Here is a 27,581-nt window from a genome sequence, read left to right on the forward strand (position 1 = left end):
CTACAAGTTTCTCTTAAATAAAAGCTTCCTTCACGGTGGTATAATAACATCGAAAAAAGTTTTGTTTTAGGCTTACCTGCAGGGGAAACTTCTGAAATTAGTTGACATTAGATATTACCAATAAACTGATAAAAAGTAAATCAAAATTTACTAAAGTGGTTTTACAAAGTTTGTTTTCTTTTATTTTCTACGATCACAAAGTGGATGTTTTCTACTTAAATATAAGTTGAAAATTTATTTTCTATCTACGTCCCCGATTTTAATTTTTTTTAAAGGTTTTAACTTTTGGCGAGAGATGGGAGTTATGCATACATTTAAATTATGAGTGCAACTTTACATTTTCTGCCAAAAAACGGCATGACCTTGTTAAATGCATAAAAAAATTATTTCTAAAAGCGTCAACAAATAGGTATTCAATTGAAAAAAGACAATTTTCTTAATTATTTAATAGTGCTTTCACACAATTGAATTCTGTAATTGAATTTATTATTGAATTCCGTAAGTCCAATCTTAAAATTTTGCGCACACATTTTACACCCGCGCTGTGCGAATGAACTACGGAGTAAAGGACCATCCTTGTATCTTCAGTTATCTTCATAACTTGATGAGGAACATGGCTTAACGTAGCTACATTTTATGCTAACAATTACGATGAAATTAAAAGTGTGATTGTTGATCTAACCCAGTGGTTCTTGACCTTTTTGGAGGTACCGAACCCCACCAGTTACATATGCGCATTCACCGAACCCCTCCTAATTTGAAAAATAAAACTAGATTTTTACAAATTCAAAACATGCTATATATTTATATATAGGTTTACAAAATGAAAAAAAAACAAAGATCAAAACATTACATTTTAATGGTTAAATCAAATCATGAAACATATAAATTATTATTTATTTTAAATCAGTGTGACTTCTGCTGTTGCCTTTCAGAAACCAATTCAGAAATTCGCGCCTTTACCCCGGCAAGTGCCACTCTCATGTCATTTTCACAACAAAGTCTATTCCTCTTCTTCGTTTTTATATCCAGCATCTTCGAAAAGGATTGCTCGTAAATATATGTGGTAACAAACGGTATAAGAATCTTTCTTAGCAATAACACGGTATGTTTCCATTTGTTGACACCAAAATGTTGTTCTGAAGAGTTGCTGTTGAACCTGGCTCTGCTGTAATCGCAAGCTCTACCGCTGCTTGATCACCTGCAGCCAATGATGGACAAGCGGGGCGTGTCACCACGAATCATATAGGTCGGGGGTCTTGACCTCCACCGAACCCCCGAGACTGACTCACCGAACCCCTGGGGTTCGATCGAACCCAAGTTAAGAACCACTGAATCTAACCGGTTCTCCCTCCGCCGCTCTATCACATAAAGTTTTTAGATTTTCAAACGCGTGTTTACTGACAAAAATACATAATTTTCCCTTGGAAAACTTCGAAAAACACGTTTATTTGTTTTTATAATAATAAGTAACGAATAATTTTAATTGAAAGTTTTAATGTTGTTTTTTATGGTTACTGAGTTTTTATATCAATAAACTACATTTGAAGATACGACAAATGTTTCTTTTTATTGAAATCATCTTCGCTAAAGCTCAGAATTTCGTAACATAATTTATTAATCCTGAGATTCAATTTTTTTTAAACAGCCGTCACGGGTCGCCTGGCAGATGTGAAACATTGAAATTGATTTTTTACGAAGGAATTATAAATGAAAGTAAAGAAGTCGCTATAATTTTGATGATGAAACAATTTTTTAATTATTAATAAAATATATATAAACGAATATATTACAATTTTAAAATTTATCATCTATATAATAGATCCACTGCCAATTTTAGTGAGAATAGAAGCAAATAGAGTTTTGGCGGCCGTGCGGAAAGAGCCGTCCAGTCACGAGACTGGTTGAATTAAACGTCGTTCTGTGCAAGAGCGTCGTCCCGTCTTGCCACGCTTGCTAAGCAAGAGTCGGTTTTCCCAAGGCACGCCAAAAGATGTTTAACATAAAAAATAAGATAGATCTAAATTTATTTTGCGCATTCAGCATATTTCTTGCATTGTTCTTGCTTTTTTTCTAAACCTTTGCATTTTTCGTCAAGTTTTAGTGCATTAAAATGCCCATATGATGATTATGATTATTCACAGCAGTTATTTGTCCTTATTGTTTTTGACTATGACTATTCACAGTAGTTATTTGTCCTTGTTGTTTTTGATTATGACTATTCACAGTAGTTATCTGTCCTTATTGTTTTTGATTATGACTATTCACAGTAGCTATTTGTTATTATTGTTTTTTATTATAACTATTCACAGTAGTTATCTGTCCTTATTGTTTTTAGGAGCACATGGGGCGGCATGACCAGGAGACGTCTCTCGCCTCTTCTCTTCATGCACTTTCTAATTCTGGCCCTCCCATCTCTCCTATCTGCTATTGAAGACCTGCAATATGACGTGAGTTACAAAATATAGAATACCTAATGTACAAAAAAAACATGTTTATAAAAATCGTACAGACAATAAAACAAAAATATAAGCGGACCCCACATTCCGTGTTATGATTATGGGTATTTAACCACAATCGGAGTCAAACAGTCGGAGTATGTTCTTCTTGTCATTCCTGAAACCCATCTGACAATATATTTGTATAACTCACCGTAAACCGTGGTTACTTTGTATCACTTTTTTGTAAATGTTCACTCAAAATGTTTTGGGTCTTATTGTTGAAATTTAATGGTAAGATATGAGGAATAAACATCATATTTTTGTCGTTTGAAGTGTACTTAGTAGTTCTATCATTTAGTTTCAGTTTTTTAAATGCTTCACTCTGCATCCCTTTCGCATTTCTTTACAATATCATAATGCTGCGTATTAACAGGATAAAATTGCTTCATTACTTTCCCGTAATTCACGGTTCGGCTCGCACAAATTTCGTCCTGTTTATAAGCCGACTTAGATACCACAACTGATGCAACGTAATGACATAAAAAAATATTTTAGGCACTCCTAATAAATTATTAATAATTAATTTTTATTTGTTTAAAGTTCCCCGTAAGATGTTAGGCAGCTCCGGTATACAGCATTTATTAAAAAACAATCTTTCTGACTTCGGCAAGTTTATGAAAGCCCTGAAAGTCCTGAAAATCCTGATGGTCCTAAAGGATTCGGTGATCTTCAAAAAAATCAATTATTTCCTGAAGATCTAGATTGTTTTGCGACTTCCGAAAATACTGAAAGCCTGAAAATCCTGATTCCTGGTTCTGAGAATATCATCAAGTTTATGACAGTAACATACCATTATATGATTAATGTATTTTCTAACACTGCATTCTAGGATGTTCTGTGTACAATTTTTTATTCCGAAATTTAAGAACTGGAACGAAGTTTAATGAACAATAGGCCCACATTTTGGAAAAAAGATAGTTTTATTTGCTAGGTACCTCATAAATAGGGCAAAGTTGCTTCCAGAACGCACGTGAGCAGCTTTCAATTAACACATATAAAGCCATCAAAAGGGCAAAACAAATTGTATGAAATCAATTGCGTCTATGACAGTGTTTCGGGCCATCAATGTTTAAGTAGTTATTAATTTACTTTCTAGTTGGGTGCGGCTCAAGTGCGTTGTGTGGCCCGTCTGGAAGAAACTTATAATGTTTTAATTAAATATATCGTCTGGTCGACTTCGTGTTTATCCCCTTCATTAACCCTAAATCGACCCTTATCTCTCATTTACCTCGCCCTAATTCGCACGTACTACTTTAAACCCCGGAAAATTTGACAGTCTTCTGCCAAAAATGTGGGTAAGTAAAATACATCAAAAATCTCTGTGCAAAATCCAAAGGTACAACACAATAAATATTAGAAGCTAAGCTAGCAGTCCACAAGAGAGTGCTGATACCAACGCTGAAGTATGGATGCAAGTAGACTGAATGCCGTAGAAATGACATACGCGAGGAGTGTGGTAAAACCAGGTGTGACCATGTTAAATTAAGTTGTAATGAATAAGATTAAGATAGGGACGCTTGGATGGTTTGGGCATGTACAAGAGATGAACAAAGAAAGGAGTTTAAGGAGAAAATGTGACGGGGAAGTGAATGTTAAAAGAAGTCTGCGTATTAACCTGTTGAATAAAAAAGTCGTATTTCCCAGCAGACCGACGGCAGCGGCGTGGAAGCAGCCCTGCGCGCAGTGCACGCCGTGAGCAGCAACGCGCGTGGCACTCTGTGCATCACGCGTGCCTGGCTGTCGCTGCCAGTGCGCCTGGACGCGCGCAGGTACAGTGGCGCGCGTAGCCAGGCACGTCTGGCCGCCGCCGTCCTTGCGCCGCTGGGACCCGCACCTCCACAAGGCAAGTTTCTACCCAGTTTTTTGATCATTTTATGTCACAATTTTTTTTATTCGCATCAACAAAATTACTCATTAATTTTATACTAGTAGTTCCGTGAAAGTAAACCTCGCGTTCAAAAAGGTATATTGCTAATTATCCTCAGAAAACATAAGATTACCTACACCTAATTAATTATAAACCATGTAATATTTTATGAAACATTTTTATTTCAAATAAAGAATTATGCAATTTGTCTAAAGAACTATCTCCATGACAATTCTTTTTTCAAACATTCTTCGGGCAGGTAAGTACTATAAAGTTGAAAAAATTCTAAAAATAAAATCCAAATAAATACTACAATTTCACATTTGAAAACAGAATCTTTACTGAAGCATAGTCAAAGTCAGCCACATAGTCAAAATAATGCTTTGAATAATAAAGTGAATGAAACAAATTATTCAAAACGGCAACGAAAAACACAAAAATTTAAGGACAGGTGAAATGCCAAACGATTGAATTAAAACAGAACTTCGTTATGCTCAGTCAATTAAGTCTTATTTGATCTTTTGGGGGAAATCATTATAAAATGCGTCTTTAATTGCAACGCGATTTTTTAAAATGTGATTTTGCAAGTGTTCTTACAGAATTGCGCAAACCGTAATAATTATAATCCGGGGAAACTGTAACGGGCGGTTTTACGTTAAACCCCGCTCCAGCGAAATTGGATCACACCACCACCCACAAGTAACGGAATAATTAGCGAAACTTCACATAGGGGGCGCCACGACGAAGATGCACATTTAGCCATACGTCATATCAATGCTTATAACTAAGGGTGAACTGCCGAGCTAAACCAAGTTGGCGAGAAACGCGGCTTGCAGTTGCTTCGTTCCTTTTCTGTAATTCGTGGCTCGGCTCTCGCATCTTTTTCTTTGCGAAGTATTAAACTCCGAAGTATTTCTGGCTCTTCAATGTTATATGTTCATGTGGCTAAAAAAATACCCGAAGACGCCATGTTTTTTTTGTTTGTTATTCCCGGGTTAAATTAATCAATGTCGGGGATCTCCAGATGTTTTATTTACACTGTTATTTTACTGAGTGCTATATGAGACTAAAGTTTATAAAATACAACGTCATTTATTACATTCAATTTTTGGTGTGGCAGGTAGCGGAGAACTTTCAAAGATTCATTGATTGTTCACTAATTACTCTATATTGTAATCAATGAACAATCATACATACAATGATTCCGGTCAATCAATAGTTTTTAGTAATGATTTCAGATGGCTTATCTTGTCAGGAGGTCTAGTACGGCGATCGATAAAGCACTATGTCAATACGATATTGACTAAATTCGGGATCTATGGTCAGTTAGCAACATTCCCTAGCACGGTCAACGATTGATAAGAAATTCCGACAAAACCGCCCGCCAAATCTTCTCGGCTGTCAGTTAAATTTGGGTCACTGTTGATACGCAAATTTTAATAGCGTCGTTCTTTATGTAAAATTACTGGTTTATTAATGAACGGGGGCAGATTAACAAAGTTCGCAGCTCAATTAAATCCGTTCGAACTTGGAGAAATGAAATTTGTTTGAAACGAGAACTCATTGACCAATTAACTCAGTTGTGAATAAAGACCTCATTAACTAATTAACTCCCTGTTTAATGCCAAGAAGTAAATACGGACTGCCAATGCATATTTAGGTTAGTACAGTGGTTCTTAACCTTTTTGGGGGTACCGAACCCCACCAGTTACATATGCACATTCACCGAACCCCTCCTAATTTGAAAAATTAGGAGTAAATGTCTATGGTCCGTATATAATGACTATGGTCATTTTCGGGCGGCTATCTTGACCGGTAATCGCAAGCTCTACCGCTGCGCGATCACCTTTAGCCAATGATGGACAAGCGGGGCATGTCACCACGAATCATATAAGTCGGGGGTCTTGATCTCCACCGAACCCCCGAGACTGACTCACCGAACCCCTGGGGTTCGATCGAACCCAGGTTAAGAACCACTGGGTTAGTATTTTCATTCAAAATTCCTGATTTATTAATATTTTTACCCAAATTATTCTAGTGTTGCCAATATATCTCAATAACTTTCAGAGATGTGCTTTATTTCAAATAAATCCATTTCAAATGGAAATGCAAAATGCTTTTCTCAATGCATTTTCCATTTTAAATGCTTTTTTGCAACATTCTTCCTACTATCTCCAATCATCTTTTTTTCATAAGCCCCAAATATCAGTCGGTCCTCAACCTCGCTATGAGAGATAATTTACATTTGTCAAGTTGCTCCCTGGTAGAAGCCCTGGCAATTGAGTGATACCATTACAAAAAATACTGATTCAAATACTGAACATGGGGCCATGACGCTGTAATATTAAATGTTAGATAGCAGTTTCTATGTTTTTACGTTGTCAACATTAGTCCAGCGCAAATTTTTTGTGGTTTCATAATCTGTAGTCGTGGTGTTTTTGGATTTACCATCATGTAATATGTTTGTTCTACATTGATGTCCATTATTAAATGACAAAATTGTTTAAAAAAATCTATAATTATTTTGATTGTTTGACCTGAGAAACCATTTCGCATTTTCAATGCATTTTTAAAATAGGTATTTTGCATTTTGCATTTGAAATGCTTTTCTAAAAACCATTTTGCATTTTCAAATGGAAAAGTTTTGACCCATTTCCATTTTGTATTTCAAATGGTTTTGGGTACCCATTTTGCACATCTCTGATAACTTTACAATATCGGATCGATTAGTGAATTTACCGACGATTTTGTAGCGATTTTGCAAGCATCGTCGAACTATTGATACACTGGCAATACTGGTAGCTGGCAAAAACTAACGTCAGACAGTGGGTGGTTTATTTATGGTCAAGCGGCTACGTAAAAGTAAAAAATTCCAATAAATTGACAATGAAGAATTTAAATAAAAACTTTGGAAAAAATTCGGTTTATGGGAGTCACTCGAATAACCGAAATTGAACTTGATTTAGACTAATTTAGGGCTGGGGAATCCGAATCTGTAAGAATTATCTCGCTAATATTGGCAGAAGTGCCAACCAAAAAATAAAAAGTGTTGCCATATTATAATAATATTTAATTCTAATACCTTTTTTCCATGTTATTTACTGTTACAAAAAATTGCCCCTTTAATAACGCCTGCTCGCGTCCCCTTTAGAGTTACATCCCAGTTTTCAAATAGTTTGTGGGCCACGCTAGGTTTGTATAGACTGGTTTGTGATTTAATTCTAATACCTTTTTCCCATGTTCTTCTGCCTACTCTAACCCAAACTAAAAACCTAACCTATTTTGTAAAAAAATATTATTATAATATGGCAACACTTTTTATTTTTTGGTTGGCACTTCTGAAATGTGAGACTAATAAATCGTCACTAATTTGATTTTCTTATGTCATAATTGATAAATAAACCATGGTTTCTATGTATCGCGTACGAAATTTCAAAACCCTATAACTCAGTTAATAGTGCCGACCCCCACCTAATTCTACAGATTCGGATTCCCTAGCCCTAAATTAGTCTAAATCAAGTTCAATTTCGGTTATTCGAGTGACTCCCATAAACCGAATTTTACCCAAAACTTTAACATACATTGGCAGTCCGCATGTACTTTTTGACACTAAAAAGAAAATAAATGAGTTAATAAGGTCTTTCGAATAAACTTGTTAGGTAAACAAATTTTGTTTCAAAGCCCGAACGGTCATAATACGCCCGTAGGGTAATTTGCCCGAACGAGCTCGCTGCGTATACGAATTCTTTCAATTTATTAATTATATTAATTAATGAGCTTATTAGATAATAATTTAATTTGTGAAATTAAACATTTACCCCACCATTCCGTTTAATTGACAGCTAGGGGGGGCCGCGTCAGTTTTAGCGGCTTTTTTGTCTCGCGTCGTTGACTGTGCTCGCTAATATTGCCAACTGACCATAGATCACGAATTCAGTCAATATCGTTTTGACAAATGACTGTAGGTACCGATCTCCGTGCTAGACCTCCTGAGCACCTAACCTGACATAGTTAACTAACTGTGGGCTGTTTATTATGGAGTAATTTGACGGACGTAAATCTAGGCGAGCAATTAGCAACTGACTTTCTCGAGACTTCAGCATTCATGAAAATGAAAATACTTTATAAAGTGGCTATGATTCCAGTATTCACGAGTTGATGTTGTGTTTCCAGTTTCGCTATAAATAATTTGATAACTTCCATGAGAAGAGTTTATATTTTTAATGAGTTCACGAGTTAATACTCTAGTTTATTTCAATTTTGACGGTGTAATGTAAATGCGCCCGTTAAATGTTTTGATTGCAACTATGTAACTATTGCAACTGTAATAACTCCAAATGTTATTTCATTATTCAGATTAAAAGTCAGTCGTCAAAATGAAAACTAAGTTCATGAATTTCTCTAGTTACCCCAATATCTACAGTAACGACGCCCCTACATTGCATCATTTGCAACTTGTTATGTTGGATGTAGTGGAAGATTTTGTTGGAAACTCATTATTAGGGAAGTTGGTCCACTTACTGGTAACGGAATAATTAGCGAACCTTCGCGCCGCGAAGGGGATAAGGAAGATGCAAATTTAGCCTCAAGTACCAGTCACATTGCATGCCCGTTAGGGTGGACCGTTACATTTTTTTCAGAATTTGTATAATATTCCATTCTGCTTTTGGCTCTGTACCATAGATCTTTTAACTTTTGATATATTGGCATACAGAGCTCCGGGACAAAAAGGCCCCCTTTTCTCTTTCGCAATGAATTTATATTAATAGTTGTTGGAAAAATATGTATTTTAGGTTTGTTTTTAATGATTATTGCAAGGGAACATGGATGCAATATGGGGAGATTAATCTTTACGAAGGATCTGGTTGGGTTTCTTATGTTTAGTACGTACGTTTTCATCGTACCTGGTTAGGCAATTTATAGACGCGTTTTCAGGTGGAAATTCCCGCATAAAATGTTTCCGCGAGACTTAAGATATGTTTTATAAGGAGGGGGACTTCAAAGTCCCGGTGGAGTTGGAAAACCCTTATCCATTTGGGCGTAACATAGGTCAAATATGTCAAAGTCATAATGTTTGTTTTGTTTGACGACAGGACGACCCCACACGGAGAAAATATAATGACATAAAATATTTCTTCATATGAAGCGGTTACTTTGTGATGTGACATTATAATTTAAAATTAAACGATAACTTTGTAAACATCACTTAGAGGTTACTTAAGTGATGTTTACAAAGTTATTGTTTAATTTTAAAACATAAAATATTGTTAATTTATTAAAAATCTCTTCAATTTAACGAATGAATTTATAGAGTTCCTAACAAAGTATCAGATAACATCGAGTTTTTATGAGGGCGGCGGAACACGTGTTAATACAAATACTGATATTGACATTGACTGATATTGAAAGTGTCGCATTCCGTCAAGATATTTATTAGGAAAAGAACACGTGCTCCGATTCACTAATATGTTATCGGGAAATTGGCATGGAATTTTTTAACAATACATATTTCTCCATGCAGGTTCAATAATCAATTATTTACGAACAAAACTATAGTTTTAGCTCATATTATAACATCCTCCACTATCAGCACATACGTTAAATACATTAGTAATTATAAATTTTCAAGTATGACTTGGCCTACCGCCAATGGCTATTAGAGATTTCAAACTGAACTCTATTAGAGATTGTAACTAACTCACCCAAATTCTGAATTAAGAATATTATATTACTAAAATGTTTTTAACGATTTAACTTTTCGTAATTTAATATTGAATCAAAAGTAAGTTTCTTTTGTCTGAATACCACTCAAGCTATTAGAATCACATATTATATCCGAAGCCAATATGATCGTGAGACTGGAGTGGAAAATGTAGGAACGTTTGGAAAGTATCTGGCTATTGAGATCTTGGCACTCAACACGGATTAAACTATTTCTAAATGGTGATCTTTGATATTCCGTAAAAATACCAAATATTATGTATTATTTTTTAACCTTTGCATTTAAGGCAATGCCATACGTAGTATTTGGTTTGGAAATTTGGTCGCCTAGAAATGTTTCAGATGCTTTAATTAAATACTGCGAGTAGAATACATCTTGGCCTTTGAAATAATCGAGTATTTTTTATATAAGTCTTTTTAAAGCCCAGAAAAAAATAATGTAAAGGCATATGAAAACTGCTTTAAAGTTCAAAATCTCCTACTTACGAACCCATTTTCGGTTATGATTTTATTGTATAATGTGGAAAATTAAGTTATTTATAAAATGATCGAAAATAAATTAAATATTTATGCCTGAACATTCACAAAATAAAATAAAAGGCACTTTTTGGCCATGTTTTTTCTTGCATAAATCAAAACAGGCTGATGGTGTTAAGCGGGAATTTAAACCTTATCGCCATCTACGTAAGGGTTGTTATTGACAGCGGCTCGATTTAAAATATTACACGACTTAGTGCATCGCCTTAATTCATTTGCGGTTACCTCTAAATCCTTAGCTAAAATCTTCTGAATATGTATTTTAATATAAAATGAGGCTACACTCAACTCATATTTAAAAAAATATATTATAAACAAGATATCCCAAAAGTCAACGATACAACGATATCCTTTGTAGGGCTAATAGGCCAACTCATAACGGACCAAAAAGTCGTTCGTTTTCGAGATAGTGGCAATTTTATGAATTTTATGTAAATTAACACCTTCGATCAGTTTTCAAAGTTTTTGCCATCGAGGGATAAATAAAATGAAGATTGTGCACATTCATGAAGCCGTATTTTTATTTGCTTTCATCTGTCCATGAAAACCATCTGTCATGGTTCTTCCCTACGTTTCTGCAGCATTTTTGGAGCTCTTTGTGTAAAATAGTAACACCTTTTTTTCTGAAGTGAAATTTTAGTCTAGTTTAAAAACTGTACTAAATGAGCATTTTTTAATAACTTGCCAAGTTAGCGCGTTAAGTTTTTTCTGGATGAGGAGTCGAAGTTAGCCAATAAAAAACAAATTACTCAAGAATCGGGTAAAATTATTTTATTTTTCAAAGATAAATTGTCGTGTTAATTTTGTGATCAATAATTAAATATTCAGAGTTGCGTGTCGATTTTCACTGAATTCATAAAAGTGTCAATATCTCGAAAACTAATGACGTTTTACTAAATTCCGGTCCATCGTCAGTTGTCGTATCACGTTTTGATTTTCACTGAATTCATAAAAGTGCCAATATCTCGAAAACTATGACTTTTTACCACTCGTGAGTTGTCGTATCAAGGGATAAAGTTGATTTTTGAATTCTCCGTACATTGCGGCCCATCCTAATACAGTCTACTTCTCGGTCTTATGTGCAACATGCAATGTGCTTACAGCACGTGCAGTGTGCACTTGCACCCAAGCTTTAGCATCAAGATATTGATTTTGACGAAGTTACATAATGTTGTTATGAACGCGTAGACTAGGTAAAAGCAATTTGAACCTCGCAGGGACGTGGCACGTGTTTACTACTAAACTTGTCCCACCATCCCTTATTAATCCACCTATTACTTTATTGAACATATTACATGGTGATTTATTTTATCGTAAGCGGAGAAACGGTAATCAGAAATAGAACTTAATTTTTTTTATTTATTTATTTATTTTATATGTATATATAAATTACAAACTATACAAAACAAAATGAACCATTGTCTGTCCAACTGGGAAGGATACCCGTTTCAGGACAGCCAAATTGTTTATTTACTACATGATATTCTTACAATGGAATGGCGATGGTGTCAAAACAAATTTTGAGAACATTGTTGATTGCATTCGAAGTGACAGGAGGGTTTCTTTATCCTTGAAAGAATCGCAAAGATGTAATTTATTACCAGGGTCATTTGGATAACATTAGTAAATGCATTCAGAACAGATGAATGGTTTCTTTCGGGATATCACATGTCTGAGATTCTTTTCAGGGCATTTTGAAGAACATTTACAATTGTATGGTTAGAATTTCCACATTTATAAATCAGTATAAGACATATGAATCCTATAGTTCTATATTTTTAGAATTTCTTAGGTGATAGAAATTACACATTATAATAGACCAGAATATATGCCGTATGACATATGAATTTCCAATTTTAAAATTTCGAATCTTAATTTATTAAATGGCTAGTAATTATTATACAGTAATCGAAAAAAAACCGCGCAAAAGATTCGCAAATTTAAATTTAAATAATAACAACAATGAAGATCAAGTATTGGGAACAAAAATAACCATTTTTAAACTTGAAATAAAAACTGACTTTAGATCCTTATCTCTCTTAAGTATAAAATAGCCTTTTGGAAGATAAAAAATAAAATTTAACATAATATTATGAACGCTATTATATATTTTTTTCTATCTAAATACTTAAATAAGTACTAAAAAAAAATTATTACGCAATAGGTTCTTACTATCAATTTTTAACAGCCGTAATTTAACTCATAAATAATTAAGCATACTAATTTCGGTTTTCGGTTCATGGGTGCGTGTTTTGAAATTGTATTCAAGTTCAGTGAAGTTTTATTTTTCAAAATGGGAATTGATAGGTAGGAATATAAATCACATCAGCAAGTGATAAAGTATTTATTAAAATTATTGTATTTATTTATAACTCTTAATTCTAAATCTGTATTTCTTATGTTTAAATGTTTAGCGGGTGGATAAATGTCGTAATTTTTCAAGTTAACTAACATTCGATGGGTAAATTTCTTCATTTGAAAGGCACTGAGGCAATTTTTAAAACTTTTAGCTTCGCAAATCCGATATTTATAATATCCCTTGATTTTTCACGGATCTGCGCTAGTATTACACAAAGAAAGGAGTTCCGGTGTAGGTTTGTGCATTTTTTAAAAACAAAACTACTGTTTTATTTGGAGATTGATTTTGACCACTTGATCTTCAAAGCTGGAGGAAATTCTACATGATATATCGAAAAAACAACACCCTTTTTTTACCCCTTTAAGTAGGATTTTGATACTTCTTGATGAAATTTTGCACACTTGACGTTCAAAATAAAAATAAAAACTACTGTCTGCATCTGATATCAAAATACTCTGTAAAAGTCCGCGCCGGGGAGTCTAGTCTCTCTTCGACATCTTCTAAATCCACACATAAATACAAATGTAAATGTTCGTTTGTTCAAAATCTCAAATCCCGAAAATTCTTCAATGCTTCCATATTGTTAGCAATCAGCACCGCATCATCATCATACAACAGGCAACATACTTTCAGATTACTCAAAATCACCTCTTTCAATTCTTGCATACATCAATGTATAAATTGACTAACATCTTTTGTTCTATCAAACCACCCCGTAAAACCACCGTTCACCGTAATACAAGCAACCCTTCCCTAGTAGAGAGATGCGTTTGCCTGTTTTAGATTCGTATTCACTCCATACTTGGACAACACCTTCCATAGCTTTTTCCTGTCGACTCGGACGTATGCTTTTTGTAGATCTACAAAGCCACAGAAAAGTTTCTGGTTTTTTTCCAGAAACTTCTCAGGGAGCATGCGCAATGAGAAGATCTGGTCCATGCACCCCCTTCCACTCATAAAAGCACGTTGCACATCCCATATTTAATCTTTTGTCTCCATTCTTACCCTTTCAATCCAAATACTACAATACATCTTGTCAACTGAACTTAACTGAACTTAAATAGCCCTATGATTCCCACGTTCCATACGTGACCCTTTACCTTTGTATAGAGGCATGATCACAGCCCTTCTCCAATCTAATGGCGTGTAACCCTTATTTAAACATTTGTTAAAATGTTTGCACGACCATATGAGAACTATACGGCTATCGCCTTCAAAGTATTCAGCAGCTTTATCGTCGAAACTGACAGCCTTACATATCTCATCCATGCTGATTTTGGTAACATTCACACCGTCATGATTCATATTTGACTACCAGCTGGAATCTCTGTCACTCGGGTCGCTTTCGAAGACTTCCTCAAAATATTTTGTCCATCTCTCTTTTATTTATTTCTCATTCGCCTACAATTTTCCATTTCTCGATTTTACCACTTTCATGCTTCCGTTTTCTGGACCCCTCTGGGACCTTTATATTATAGTATGTTGGATTATAGTAAATAATATCTGTTCATAGTATTTCCTCTGATATGATATATTTTCTTTAAATTTTTCTTAAAAAAAAAATTGTAAAATTCTCCATAGCGTGCATAAATTGCATAAACTCAATAAATCTCGAAAATTTGCCTTTTCGGAGAAACCTATTTTCATTTAATTAAAATAATATTTGCGCCACCGCTTTGCTAACACTTTTAAGCTGCTTCTATGCGGCCTTTTCACCTGGTGACCTCTCCACGGAACATTTGTTCAGAGTTAAGTGTAGGTCTCAGGACCGCTTTTCACCGCACTTAATTAGTTTTAAACGGAAGGGTTAGTTCTCAACTGGACGACTTAATCTGGGTTCAAATTTATCATCGTATTTCCAACTCCCTCACTCCCAGCTTCCATGTTAGATATGTTCAGCAAAAAGGTCACGAAAAGTGTCAGTCTGTATGAGTTATATACGATAAAGGTTCGTTTAGCTAACTATAACATGGAATGTACTATTTTACAAAGAGGACCAGGGAGTAGTAAGTACACTTTAACATTGGGTTGGAGATGGTAGTTACACAATAAGTTTCTCATGTACCCTAGAGTTCATATCATGTATAGACATTCTGTACTTTCCCTAATGCTTTTTAACAGCCTTACCATATAATTGTTCTGCCTTAATTGCAAAGGTAAAACTTTACATTTTACAGTACGTTACATAATCGCCCTGCTTACTGTACCGAACTCTAAAAGCCAATGTCCCGTAATATTCTGATGTATAGAATTCCATGGATTGACGACCGATGGCTGCATGTTACCTGGATAGGGAAATTTCTTTAAATCGGTGACAAAGTGGTCGGGTTCAACAGAGGGCGATGGAAGTTGGAATAAATTCTATTTTTGCAGATACAATTTTCACATAATTCATTGGAGGCTAACCTCGTCAGTTCACCAAATGAAAACTCTGCTGATCATCCGTCTTCCATTCTTGTTTATTCCTCTTCAGCTTGGTAGCGACGTCAAGAGGAACCGTTCTACTCCTACATAATAACTAGGTACCCGTGTCCTTGAGAATTCATTGATTCGTCTTCGTCTCTGGAAAATGATCTCTTTGTAATCTGATTATTTTTATTCCTTCTTTGCTTAAGTTTACCGTCTCTATTTTTCACTCATAGTGTTCTATATTTGTTCAATCGATTGCCCGTAATATTGTAACTATGTATGGTCTGAACACATGTCGAAATCGTCAGCTTACTGTCAGAAGTCATTAATTAACAAAATGTTGATTTTGAGATAATCGAGTTTAAAATTTCGGCTACCTTTAATCAATTATATCCGAGCTAGAATAATAACACCAACCGGGCTCTTACTGACTTTTTGTTTTATTTATATTAATAGTATAAAATAATAAAAACTGCACTTAGTGACTTTTTGCATACAACATGTAGTAGTAGTAATATTTTTTGTCTCTAAAAGTCACCAAAATGTTTTTAGTTATTTTGAGGCATTTCCGCACACTATCCCACTTTCAAAAACCATTAAAATATGTTGGTGATTTTGTTATTGTTATTATTTTGTTATACTATTATACAATTATTGGTGTGAACTTCGTGACTATAAAGATGCTCAATTTGCTATAAACAACGTGTTATTCGACATAATAGCTTATTTAATAATGAATAAAGAATGACAAAATATGTACATTGTAACTCGGTTATGAAAAAAATGTCACTTAATCACTTCTGGCTAATACGCTCTGCATTGTATAGGTTAAACAGAAGAGGTAAAAGTAAATATAAGACAATAATTTATAAAACCGGTTAAGTACATGTTACTCCTAATTGTTCAAATAAAACCTCGCATTTCATTATCCTATTTCTGCATTGTATAGGTTGAACAGAAGAGGTAAAACTAAATATAAGACAATAATTTATGAAACCGGTTTAGTATTGTGTTACTCCTAATTGTTCAAATAAAACTTCGCATTTCATTATCCTATTTCTGCATTGTATAGGTTGAAAAGAAGAGGTAAAACTAAATACCTATAAGACAATAATTTATAAAACCGGTTTAGTATTATGTTACTCCTAATTGTTCAAATAAAACCTCGCATTTCGTTATCTTATTTCAGTGTACAAAAACGCGTTGAGATTAAAACATTATTCATGAAGGTATTTTGAGTTGGTTTAGGCTGTAAATTTGGGAAAATCTCCCGTATCAGCGACAGTGTTATAGATAATGGCTGATGTAATTTGAATGTAGATGCTTGATATAAAGGGATGAAGATTTAAGGGTGGTTCGCCTCATTAGCTTATGGCGAAAACGCTTTGACAGGAAGCACTCAGCCGTACTTCGAGCCGCCTGAAAACGAACTCACCTGAATCGCGTATCCTTTATAATATACAGCGTATGAAACCTCGATATAGAAACATCGATAAACAAGGCTATTTATAGAATCTATTACGCACACAAAATACACCCTCACCCGTTCATGTAAACAATTGACGAAATTTGATAAGTACACAAAGAGATTAAGTACCTGTATTTACTGATGTATAAATTATAATCGCTAAATTATACACCATTGGTCCTTCTAACTATCAATAATGTCGTTGCTGTGACTGTCGGGGTATGTTTATGATAAGGGTCCGACAAATTGCTTTTTAAACCAGGGCATGGTTCACACAAAGGGTTATCAATTGTCACCATCGACGCAGAGCCGGATTATCTACACGGCAAATCAGGTAGGTAATAATATTTGAAAGTGTAATAAATATAAATCAATTAAGAAAATATTTGAGGAATTAGCTATAATGAGTGGTAAACAAAGAATTATCAACAACTTTTTTAATTTGTTTGTACGAAGTTTATCAAATTACCACCAACTTACTTTAGAGACAAACAACATTACAATAAAGGTATAATTTGAGATTTTCACGGCCAAAAGTATTATAGCGATTTGTTTTTTGGGGTATTATGCCGCGTTGCGCTAACTCCTTCTTTAGCCAACGTTTCGGACACTGCAATACTCTCCGAAACGTTGGCTAAAGAAGGAGACATCGCAACACGGCATAATACCCCAAAAACAAATCACTATAATTACAATTAAGACATCCACACACACATCTTACAAGATATAAAGAAAAGACTAAAAAGATTAGACAAAACTAAAATACCGAATTGTTTACAGTACAGTTTAGCGTCCAAATAAATAGTTTAGTTCCCAGAGAAATTATAATGTATATCGATTAAGAACATTTAAAGAAAAATTATTTATTTTAAATTTAATAAATTTTGAGGAATAGTCAAAGTGCAAATTAAAATGTAAAAATGTATTTTTATATTAGACCACATAAAAGGGTTCTATTTTAAATTTAATAAATAAAAACGGCTCCGCGAAAACACATTGAAAAAATAGCAATGAAGCTAAAAAATCAACTAGGTAGGTACTCTCGATCAATCAGTCCACCCAGCGGTCATCAAACAACAGACCGCAAGTTAAATACTACCTTATTTATAAGTTATACGTATTTATCACATCTATCTATTACAACTGCTTGCAGTAATATGGGACAAAATAACAACCATTTTTTTTAAGATTTATAGGGCTACGAGATTAGTTCTTAAAGAATCTTTTCGTGTTTTTGTTACTGTACATGAAAGAGACCCTTGGCTTAGCTCATCACATTCCAAATTGAGCACGCACCTAGGTAAAGTACCAGAACAACTGTTTTGCTATCCTTACTTGTATTGATTTACCATCCACCTGAGCAACATCTGAACAGAAGGGACAGAAAAGGTATAAAACTGCAAACGCCAACAGAAAATAGTGTAATGTGTTCACTGCGCGTTGTATCGGCACTAAAACAAAACGCTTTTCCGAGGGTCTCACGGAACGGTCGATTACAAGGCCATAGGAACAGTGGCCTTGTAACTTGTACCGCTGACTCTTGTCATGGTCCGCGTTACAAGTTACAGGCCATAAGGATCAGTGGGGAGGCTAAGAAGAAAATTACCTAATTCGTTATATTTCGATTCGTATTTATTCCAAAAACGCTTTCCAAACAGATATGGATCCATTATACCAACCAAAGATTCTGCATTTTATGTAGAACGTCCTTCGTGTATTGTGCCATAGAATAAAGAATAACACTAGAAGTGCCTTCCACACAAATTTAAATGAAAACAAATGTTCCATTAAGTCCAGTAACTCAGCGCTCTGTCTCACTTACGCTATCCTGACATCGTAGTTCTCCATCCCATTTGAATTTCGTAAACACAGTTTTGTATTGGAAATTTAAGCCTTCACGGAGACCACAATACATCAAAACCTTAGCTCATGGAAGAGTTAGGAGTCAGGACACTATTATGAGCTGTGTAATTTTGAAAACGACAATTTAAATGTTTTTTTTCCCTTTTTATCTCGCTCGTCTGAATGTGTTCAAACAGTTTTGAAAGTGACACAGTATATCAAATTTGACTAATTAGAGGTAAAAAGGGGAACTATTTTTTTGCTTCCTATATCATCTAAACATCTTATGTAAATCGATGGGGATAGTCTGAATTCTCGAAAAATCAGTTCAACTTTTGAAAACAGCACTTAAAAAATATTAAACTGTAGGTTATTTTGAAAATGAAACTAAATTCAAAGCAAAAGTTCTAGAGTTCATTGAACCGGAGTTACAGATGAAAATTAGTATAAGTAGGTATTAGTATTATTAATACAGTATTTAATTTTACAAAATCTCACCCAATGCCCTTTACCAAAACTGGTCGCCATCTTAAAAATCAATTCCATAGGACGCAGATTAAATACCTTGACATACTATGTAAGTTTATGAATATATGTTTTTATCTTAATGTGAAAAATGCTTACATTTACGAGTAAAGAAATAAAAAAAATGCTCACATTTATATACAAACGTACCAGACGGAGGCTTCGCTATTTTAGATATTCCGGTAACAAGCATAAAAAATGTGCGTTAATGTATACTTCGGTTGTCTACACAGCAGATTATTTATATGTACTTCGGTTGTCGACATAGCATATTATCCATACTTCGGTTATCTACATAGTAAATTATTTATACTTTGGTTGTCTACACAGCATATTATTTATACTTCGGTTGTCTACATAGTAGATTATTTATACTTCGGTTGTCTACATAGTAGATTATTTATACTTCGGTTGTCGACACAGCATATTATCTATACTTCGGTTGTCTACATAGTAGATTATTTATACTTCGGATGTCTACACAGCATATTATTTAAACTTCTGTTGTCTACACAGTAGATTATTTTTGAAAACCAACTGAACAATGATATTTTTTTAATAATCAAAAATGACAATTTCGATTTTGTGTCTGTCTGTAACTCTGGTTCAATGAACTCTAGAACTCAGATTTGCTTTGAAATTATGTTTCATTTTTAAAATTCGAACTGATTGTGTGAAGCATTCAACAACCGATACAGTAGGTGCACCTACCTATAATATAATATTTGAATAGAAAACTTCGAATTATAATATGCCGTGATTTTTTTAAAATAAGACCTATCACACAATACATATTTAATTTCCTAGAACAGGTAAAATTATGTCTAGCCAGGATTAATAAATGGCGGCCCCAGCACGGGTAAAGCACACAGTGAGGCTAACATTACAAATTCATATTTTATTCAAAAATTATTGTAGTTGACCGGTCGGTGGCTGAGTTGATATCGCGTGTGGGTCCCACCCAGTAGATATTAGTGTGTTCAATTCCTCGGCTGGCTAAGTCCTCCATCACAACACAAGCAACACTTTCCGCTTACTGTGGTGGCAGTAGGAGATTTTAAAATATTGTCAGGTTATTCGTAACATTATTAACTTTTCTTTTTTTATATGTATCAATAAGAAAAATATGTATATCGCCCAGACAAACATAATGGCAACTTAAATGTACTTGAACCCAACTTTATAAAGCATTAATTGTGTTTATTTTTCGGAATAACTTTATTGAGTAAAACCTCAAATTGTAATATTTAATTATTGAAGACAATATTAGCGATTTCTAAACGAAAATCTGAAACAGAAAAATCAGAAAAGGATACGATCACATCTAGGACTCGAACCCAGGATATTTAATAAAGATAGTTGCCAATAAAAATGTGCGGTGAAAAAATGAAGACAATGTTGGTAGTTCTTATTCAAAGTATGATACAGTTAAAAGTGACCGAGGGGGATAGGGTCCCATTAGCTCAGTGGTAGAGCGGTGTCCCGGAAAGACAAGGTTCCTGGGTTCGTGTCCTAGATGTGACCGTATCCTTTTCTGATTTTTCTGTTTCAGATTTTCGTTTAGAAATCGCTAATATTGTCTTCATTAATTATGTATTATGTTTTGCATATTACAAAAAAATAATGTAGAAAATTCTCAAAACTGATAAAATTTTTCCATTGTTTAGATATTCTGGATGCAGTGGCGCGCGGGCTGGCGCGCACGACCCCCGGCGCGCTGGGCGCCCGCGCGCTCGTGCTGGAGGGTCATGGGACCGACACGAGCGTGCTGCGCGCCGCCTTCGCGCCCGAGCCCGAGCCAGAACTGGACCTTCTATCTCCGTGGCAAGTTCTATTATCTCACTTATTTATATGATTGTTTAATGATGGATGGAAAAATTACTCTCGAATCCCATTACTGGAAATATTTCTCAAGCTTTATTACTACAGTTAAATAATATCCAAAGTAAAAAATAATTATACTAGGTTGATTGTGTTGTAAGTATTTCAGATTATTTTATTTATTTATTCAGAATTAACGGCACAAGTGCCACATGAAATTTATTGACAGTCTAAATAAAAAATGTTAGTGTTCGTTTGTTTAAAATCCTAACACCCGTCAAGTTCTTCGCCAATTGCTTTGAATTTCTGACACAAGATTGCATGCAAATACGCGTGCGTATTTTCCAATAAGAGGTGTTATTTTTAATAGCCCGCTATTTCGGTAGATGTTACTTTTGAAGCTGTCATTTTTTGACATTTGACAAGTAGAAACTACGCCATTAATAAAAATGAAACGATACACGCTTCAACAGCGCTTTGAAATTATTAAAATTCACTTGAGTGAATCAAATGCAAATCATCTTGAGTGATGAGGCCCATTTCCACCTCGGTGACTTCGTCAACAAGCAAAATTGTCGCATCTGGGGCTCGGAAAAGCAAGAGTTATTGTTGAAAAGCCTCTCTATCTTCAACGTGTGACTGTTTGGTGCGGTTTATGGTCCGGCGGAGTCATTGGACTTTACTTTTTCGAAAATGAGGCTGGAGCAACAGTTACGGTGAATGGATTGCGCTATCGAGAGATGATTAATCATTTTTTATGGCCAAAATTGGATGGTATTGATCTGGACAACGTTCACTTTCAACAAAACGGCGCTACGAGCCACACAAGCAACGAAACCATTGATATTTTACGGGAAAAGTTTTTTTAAATATCAAAATAACACCTCTTATTGGAAAACCCTGTAGATGCCATTTTGCTGTCCGGTGACATTTTTTTCAATTAAAAACAAACAAAAAATATTTTTCTAGATAAAACCTCACGGTAACGTGTGATATAAAATATATATTTTTGTTTTTAATTGAAAATATCAAATCAGCAAACAGTAAACTACACATATACATAAGTTCCAAATAAGCTCGGGAATCACTGGAAAGTCCGTTGGGTAGGGCCAGATTCTCGGTTCAGAACCGTACGGTTCCATTTTAAGCATAGTGTAATTTTATACGTGTTTGTATGATCGATATTAATATTAGATTTACAAAGTTACCATAATATATAATTATTGGATGTGGCTGAAATTGTATCGGGTTCAGTGAAGTGTAGCTTTCGCATTGGGTGCATACCCGCGATAAAAGCTGTGAACGGCCCATTTGCCGCTGTTATTTGTATAATTTTACAACAGAAAATAAAGCGTTGTGGTTTTTTTTAATCGTCTTATTTTGTTTTTAAATCTTGATACTAAATGATAATATATTATGATATACTTAGCAAGATGTTATGCTGGAACTTATTCTGGATAACTATCAAACTGGAAAATTGATTTTTCCGTATGGTTTGTTTTAATTATTTCTGATGAACGTATTACTAAAATCTTAGATTTAGTTCATCATTGTTTAGAAAAATAACATTGATGCTTACCGTTAATTTTATAATTGAAAAACGTTTTATAAAATTTTAAAACCGTTTTACATAAAATATTTTAAGGCGATGCACTACGTCGTGTAATATTTTAAATCGAGCCGTTATCAATAACACCCCTTATATAAATGGCGATAAGGTTTAAATTCCCGCCTAACACCATCCGCCTGTTTTGATTTATGCATGAAAAAAACATGGCCAAAAAGTGCCTTTTATTTTATTTTGTGGATGTTCAGGCATAAATATTTTTTTCCAAACATTTTATAAATAACTTAATTTTCCACATTATACAATAAAACCATTACCGAAAATGGGTTCGTAAGTAGGAGATTTTGAACTTTAAATCAGTTTTCATAGGCCTTACACATTATTTTTTTCTGGTCTAAAAAATACTCGATTCTTTCAAAGGCCAAGATGTATTCTACTCTCATTATTTAATTAAAGCATATGAAACATTTCTAGGCGACCAAATTTTCAAATAAAAAAATTATTTTGCATTACTACGTAGTAATAATGTAATGTAACCTTAATGGTGAGGTGCTGTTTTTATTAATCTTAAATATAAAAAATTAACATTCGCGGGTATCGATCTAAAAATTATGTATTATCGTACGAATTCGTCTTAATTATTAAAAAGTGAGCCTCGCGCAAACCGCCGTTGTTGGAGTTTTTTGTCGCTTTAATATGTAAAAGAATAACTTTGCAAAATGTGTATTTTCATTAATTTTATACATTAAAGCCATCTATGAATGCGTAGGTATATTATAAAATAGATACGTTACGATGTAAGTAGGTAAATCGTTATTCTTTTATATTGAGTAATTAATTATTGAATACAGGTGGCAGTCAATTCAGGGAGTGAACCGCAGTCAGGCAGACGATGAGAGGGCGGGGATGGGGGCGCTGGAGGAGGGGGCGGTGGATGGCGGGGGGGCGGAGTTGAGCCGGTGGAGCGCCCCCTACTACAGCTGCAGGGCGGCCCGCTGGCTCCTCTCTTACACCGTGCTGCTGCCCGGCCCCACGGCAGATAGGTCTGAACATAAAACATTTTACTTATTAGATTATTATTACACGAAGAAAACTTACTGATATAAAATATTGCTAATATATTAAGAATCTCTTCGAATTTTTCTTAATCCGGTTTAAAATGGGATTGCAGGCCTTGATGAATGAATTGACAGGTTTTCTAATAAACTTTAAGTAAAACACGAATGTGTTTATCTCGATGTCTGGAATACGTGTTCTTTAAAATTCTAATATTTTCGCATTTTGTCATTGTATTGTCATCGTTCAAGTTTAACATGAAACGGCCTGCAATCCCGTTTTTAACCGGATTTTAATAAATCAGCAATGCTCATTTTTTCTCAGTGTAGCGCGTCACGGATACAAACAAAAATATAGCATAAATATTGTACCGATTATTATTGTACGGCCGATAAACGAACCCTGATCAACTGCTTGGAAGGCAACTATGATGACCATTTATTACACCACCAAGTACCTATTCTAATAACGGCGGCATAAATTCACTACCAAAATACTGATTTTGGTTTTCTGTGCGTTATACGTAACTCTGATTCAATTAACTACTTACTATGATCATGCTTTTGGGGGAATGACTACTCTCTTAAACCACCTTTATTCTAAAATAGACATTTTATAGCTGCGTCTAAATTGGTGTAATTAATGTATGGAATTAATTCATGTGTGTATGCTATTATTTGTAAAATTTGTGAAGTGTTATTGGATTCCCTGTTTTTCACAGTAAATACATATAAAGTTTATATGTATATGAAAAAAGAACGACACACAAATTCGCTTTATATTTGAGTTGTCAAAGTATTAATTTCGACGTTCTCAGAAATGGAACTGAATGTGTGAAGAATTCAGACAAGATATAAGTTACCTACCTGTGATGTAATATTTTGAACAGAAATTTATTTTAAGTGTCATTTTCGAGATTGGAACTGATTTGTCAAGAATTTTGACTTTCGCGAGATTTTCACGTACTGAAAATATAAGATTATTTATTTTTGCATTTTAGAATGTCAGGTCACAACCGAAATTATATTGTTTACGCGCTGGTTTAGCGTTGGTATAGTTAGGCCGGCCTTTAGCCCGGATAATACGAATATGTTAATAGGAAAGTTTTTTTACTATTCTGATCTTACGATAATATATATTTACACCGCGATTATTAGTAATTACAACTTACAACATCTCTTTTATGTACTAACTATTAATGCTATCAGTCAAGGAATGTTATTTCGAAACAATTTTAAACTTATAGCTATCTTTAGACTGGATATAGCTATAATAAGCTGAAACCGTAACAGTCAAAAAATAAAATAAGTGGAATATGGTTTAAAATTGATTCAATTCATCATTATAACTTCATAGCATACACGAAGAAAACTTACTGATATGAAATACTGTTGATTTAATGAAAATCTGGTCAAATTATTAATTATCCTCTTAAAAATAACGCGAATTACGAATGAATTGAAAGAGTGGTTTTACACCAGGGCGATACTGAGAGTATCTTCCACTGTGGAAGATGCTGCAAATATACTATAAACATACATAAATATATTTAACATGCGTCTTACAAATAATACTTTCACAAACGTACACTCACGCGTCGCGTCGTTCGGCATGCAATGCCGTGATCGGAAAAAAAAAATTCGGTAGTTCAGGAGATAGAAAAAATACTAATTAATAGTAGCGGTGTTTTTAGTAAATATATATGGTAATCTGCGGAGGGACATTCTGGAGAAATAGATTATCTGTATCGGCAATGTTTTGGTGCAGCGCAAGCTCCTTGGTGTCCCTGGATTTGGACGTGTCTGGGCTGGAGCTGAACCAGTGTGACGCACCCCCGCCCGCCCCGGGGCCGGTGACTCCCGAGCCACTGGACGTCTTCCGGGGTACTCACAAATGCTCAAATTTCACCACTAAGGTAAAATATATTTACTTTTTTTAAGTATCTACGTACTAGTACAATAAGCAGTACAAATTGTATTTCAAACTCACTTTGACAATGTATAGGGGATGATATTCGTTAAAATCAAAAATGTTTCTTTTTCAAATGATGCATGTTCATTTCTTGGGTTCCATGATTTTTTTATTTTTTTTTTATTTATTCACATTTAAACCCGCTAAACTACTTATGTAGTTTGTCAGCAGGGACATAGAGACAACATTTATACATTCATAAGATACAATTTGAACGGTACATAATTACATAAATTGGTTACATTGCAGAAAAGTTTAAATAGCAGCATAAAAGCCTTATATAATAAGCAAGTAAAAATAAATGTATGAACAAATTAGTATTATCAACATAAAACATAAAAGCCTTATAAAATAAGCAAGTAAAAATAAATGTATGAACAAATTAGTATTATCAACAAGTACATCAATAGTTTCATAAATAGAGGTAGGTAGTCAGGTATTACAAAATAATTGTTTTTCCATTTTCTAAGAATATGAATTCCATTTCAGGGGTATCAGTATAGATCATTATTATCCATTAACCATTTCCTTAGATTATATTTAACATTAGCAGTATACATGTTATTATTTTTAATTGTCATTGGTAATAAGTTAAACATTTTGGGTACTATATAGTTTAAAGTTCTTTCACCATATTTATTAGTACATTTCGGAACTACCAGTCCTTCATTTTGAGTGAATCTTGTGTTATGTTTATGGCAAACTCTTTCCCTATACAATGAATCAGACAATATAACATGTTGACTTACAATATTATAAAACAATAATCCTCTGACAGGTAAAATATTCAGAGACTTGTATATTAATTTAATGTTACTTCTGTGTTGATTGTCATATTTATGGATTAACAATTTTATAATGGAGTTTTGTAATGTTTGTATATAGCTTACATTAGTTTTACAAGAATGTCCCCAAGAAGTAATTCCATAACGTATAGTGGATTCAGCCAGAGATAAGTAGATTAACTTTAAAGTACTTATAGGCACGAAATATTTTATTTTATAAATCCTACCCACAATAGCTCGTAGACGTTTACAAACATTAGCAATTTGTACATCCCATTTCATGTAGCAGTCAATAGTAACACCCAAATATACATAACTTTTGACAAAATCAATGGTTTCACATGAACAGGGCTGTGCAACATTTTTATGTATGCAGTCAAATGTGTGTGTATATAATGAAGGAATTACATTACATCTGGCGTGTGGAGATCTGATGTGCATAATTTTAGTTTTTTTGGCGTTTATAAAGAGGCCTGCATCATGCGACCATTTCAGTAGGGCAATAAAATCATGTTGCATAAGGTTCATTGCAGCAACCAGATCTTCGTGCGATATTACGAGCGCCGTATCGTCTGCATATACAAAATGTTTAACAAATGAAAACAATTTTCTCATAATTGAGACATAAATAATATAAAGGGTTGGCCCTAGAATTGACCCCTGTGCAACACCTGTTGAGATATATTTTCTTTTGCTAAATTTTTTAAGAATTTTTACTCTTATTTGTTGATCAGTTTTTTAATAAAACTAGCAGCTTTCCTCTAATTCCTATTGCCTCCAGTGTTTCTAATAGTTTATTTGTATCAATGGTATCAAATGCCTTAGAGTTATCTATGAATAAAACCAAAACTTGTTTTTTTAGATTTAATTCATAATTTATGTGATTTGAAAATTCCTGAAGCAGCATTTCCGTACTTTTTTTCTTTTGAAATCCATATTGGTTGGGATCCAACAAAGAGAAAGATTCTAGATATTTATTAAGTTTTATGGAAATGTATTTTTCAAGTATTTTTTCTAGGGCTGGCAATATGCTTATTGGCCTATAATTTTGAATATCTGTATGTTTGCCCCCTTTGTAAATTGGCCTAATGATGCTACTTTTTAGTTCATCTGGTATTACTGCTTGCGATAAAATTAAATTGATAAAGTGTG

At 34.1% G+C, this 27,581-nt stretch overlaps 1 protein-coding gene across 1 annotated transcript in view; it reads left to right on the forward strand.

Annotated features, from left to right (window-relative positions):
- Positions 1 to 27,581, forward strand: part of LOC149426501 (putative G protein-coupled receptor CG31760) — an 83,425-nt gene that overhangs the window by 40,286 nt on the left and 15,558 nt on the right. Inside the window, exons 2-6 of the mRNA XM_089639908.1 lie at positions 2,339 to 2,450; positions 4,146 to 4,344; positions 20,897 to 21,053; positions 23,469 to 23,660; positions 25,441 to 25,588. Coding sequence (XP_089496034.1) covers positions 2,355 to 2,450; positions 4,146 to 4,344; positions 20,897 to 21,053; positions 23,469 to 23,660; positions 25,441 to 25,588 — 792 coding nt within the window. The 5' untranslated portion in view covers positions 2,339 to 2,354. The remainder of the gene's footprint in view (positions 1 to 2,338; positions 2,451 to 4,145; positions 4,345 to 20,896; positions 21,054 to 23,468; positions 23,661 to 25,440; positions 25,589 to 27,581) is intronic.

The sequence above is a fragment of the Hesperophylax consimilis genome, chromosome 1 (assembly GCF_061612785.1).
Source record: "Hesperophylax consimilis isolate HC1 chromosome 1, BYU_Hcon_1.0, whole genome shotgun sequence".
NCBI classification, from domain to species: domain Eukaryota; kingdom Metazoa; phylum Arthropoda; class Insecta; order Trichoptera; family Limnephilidae; genus Hesperophylax; species Hesperophylax consimilis.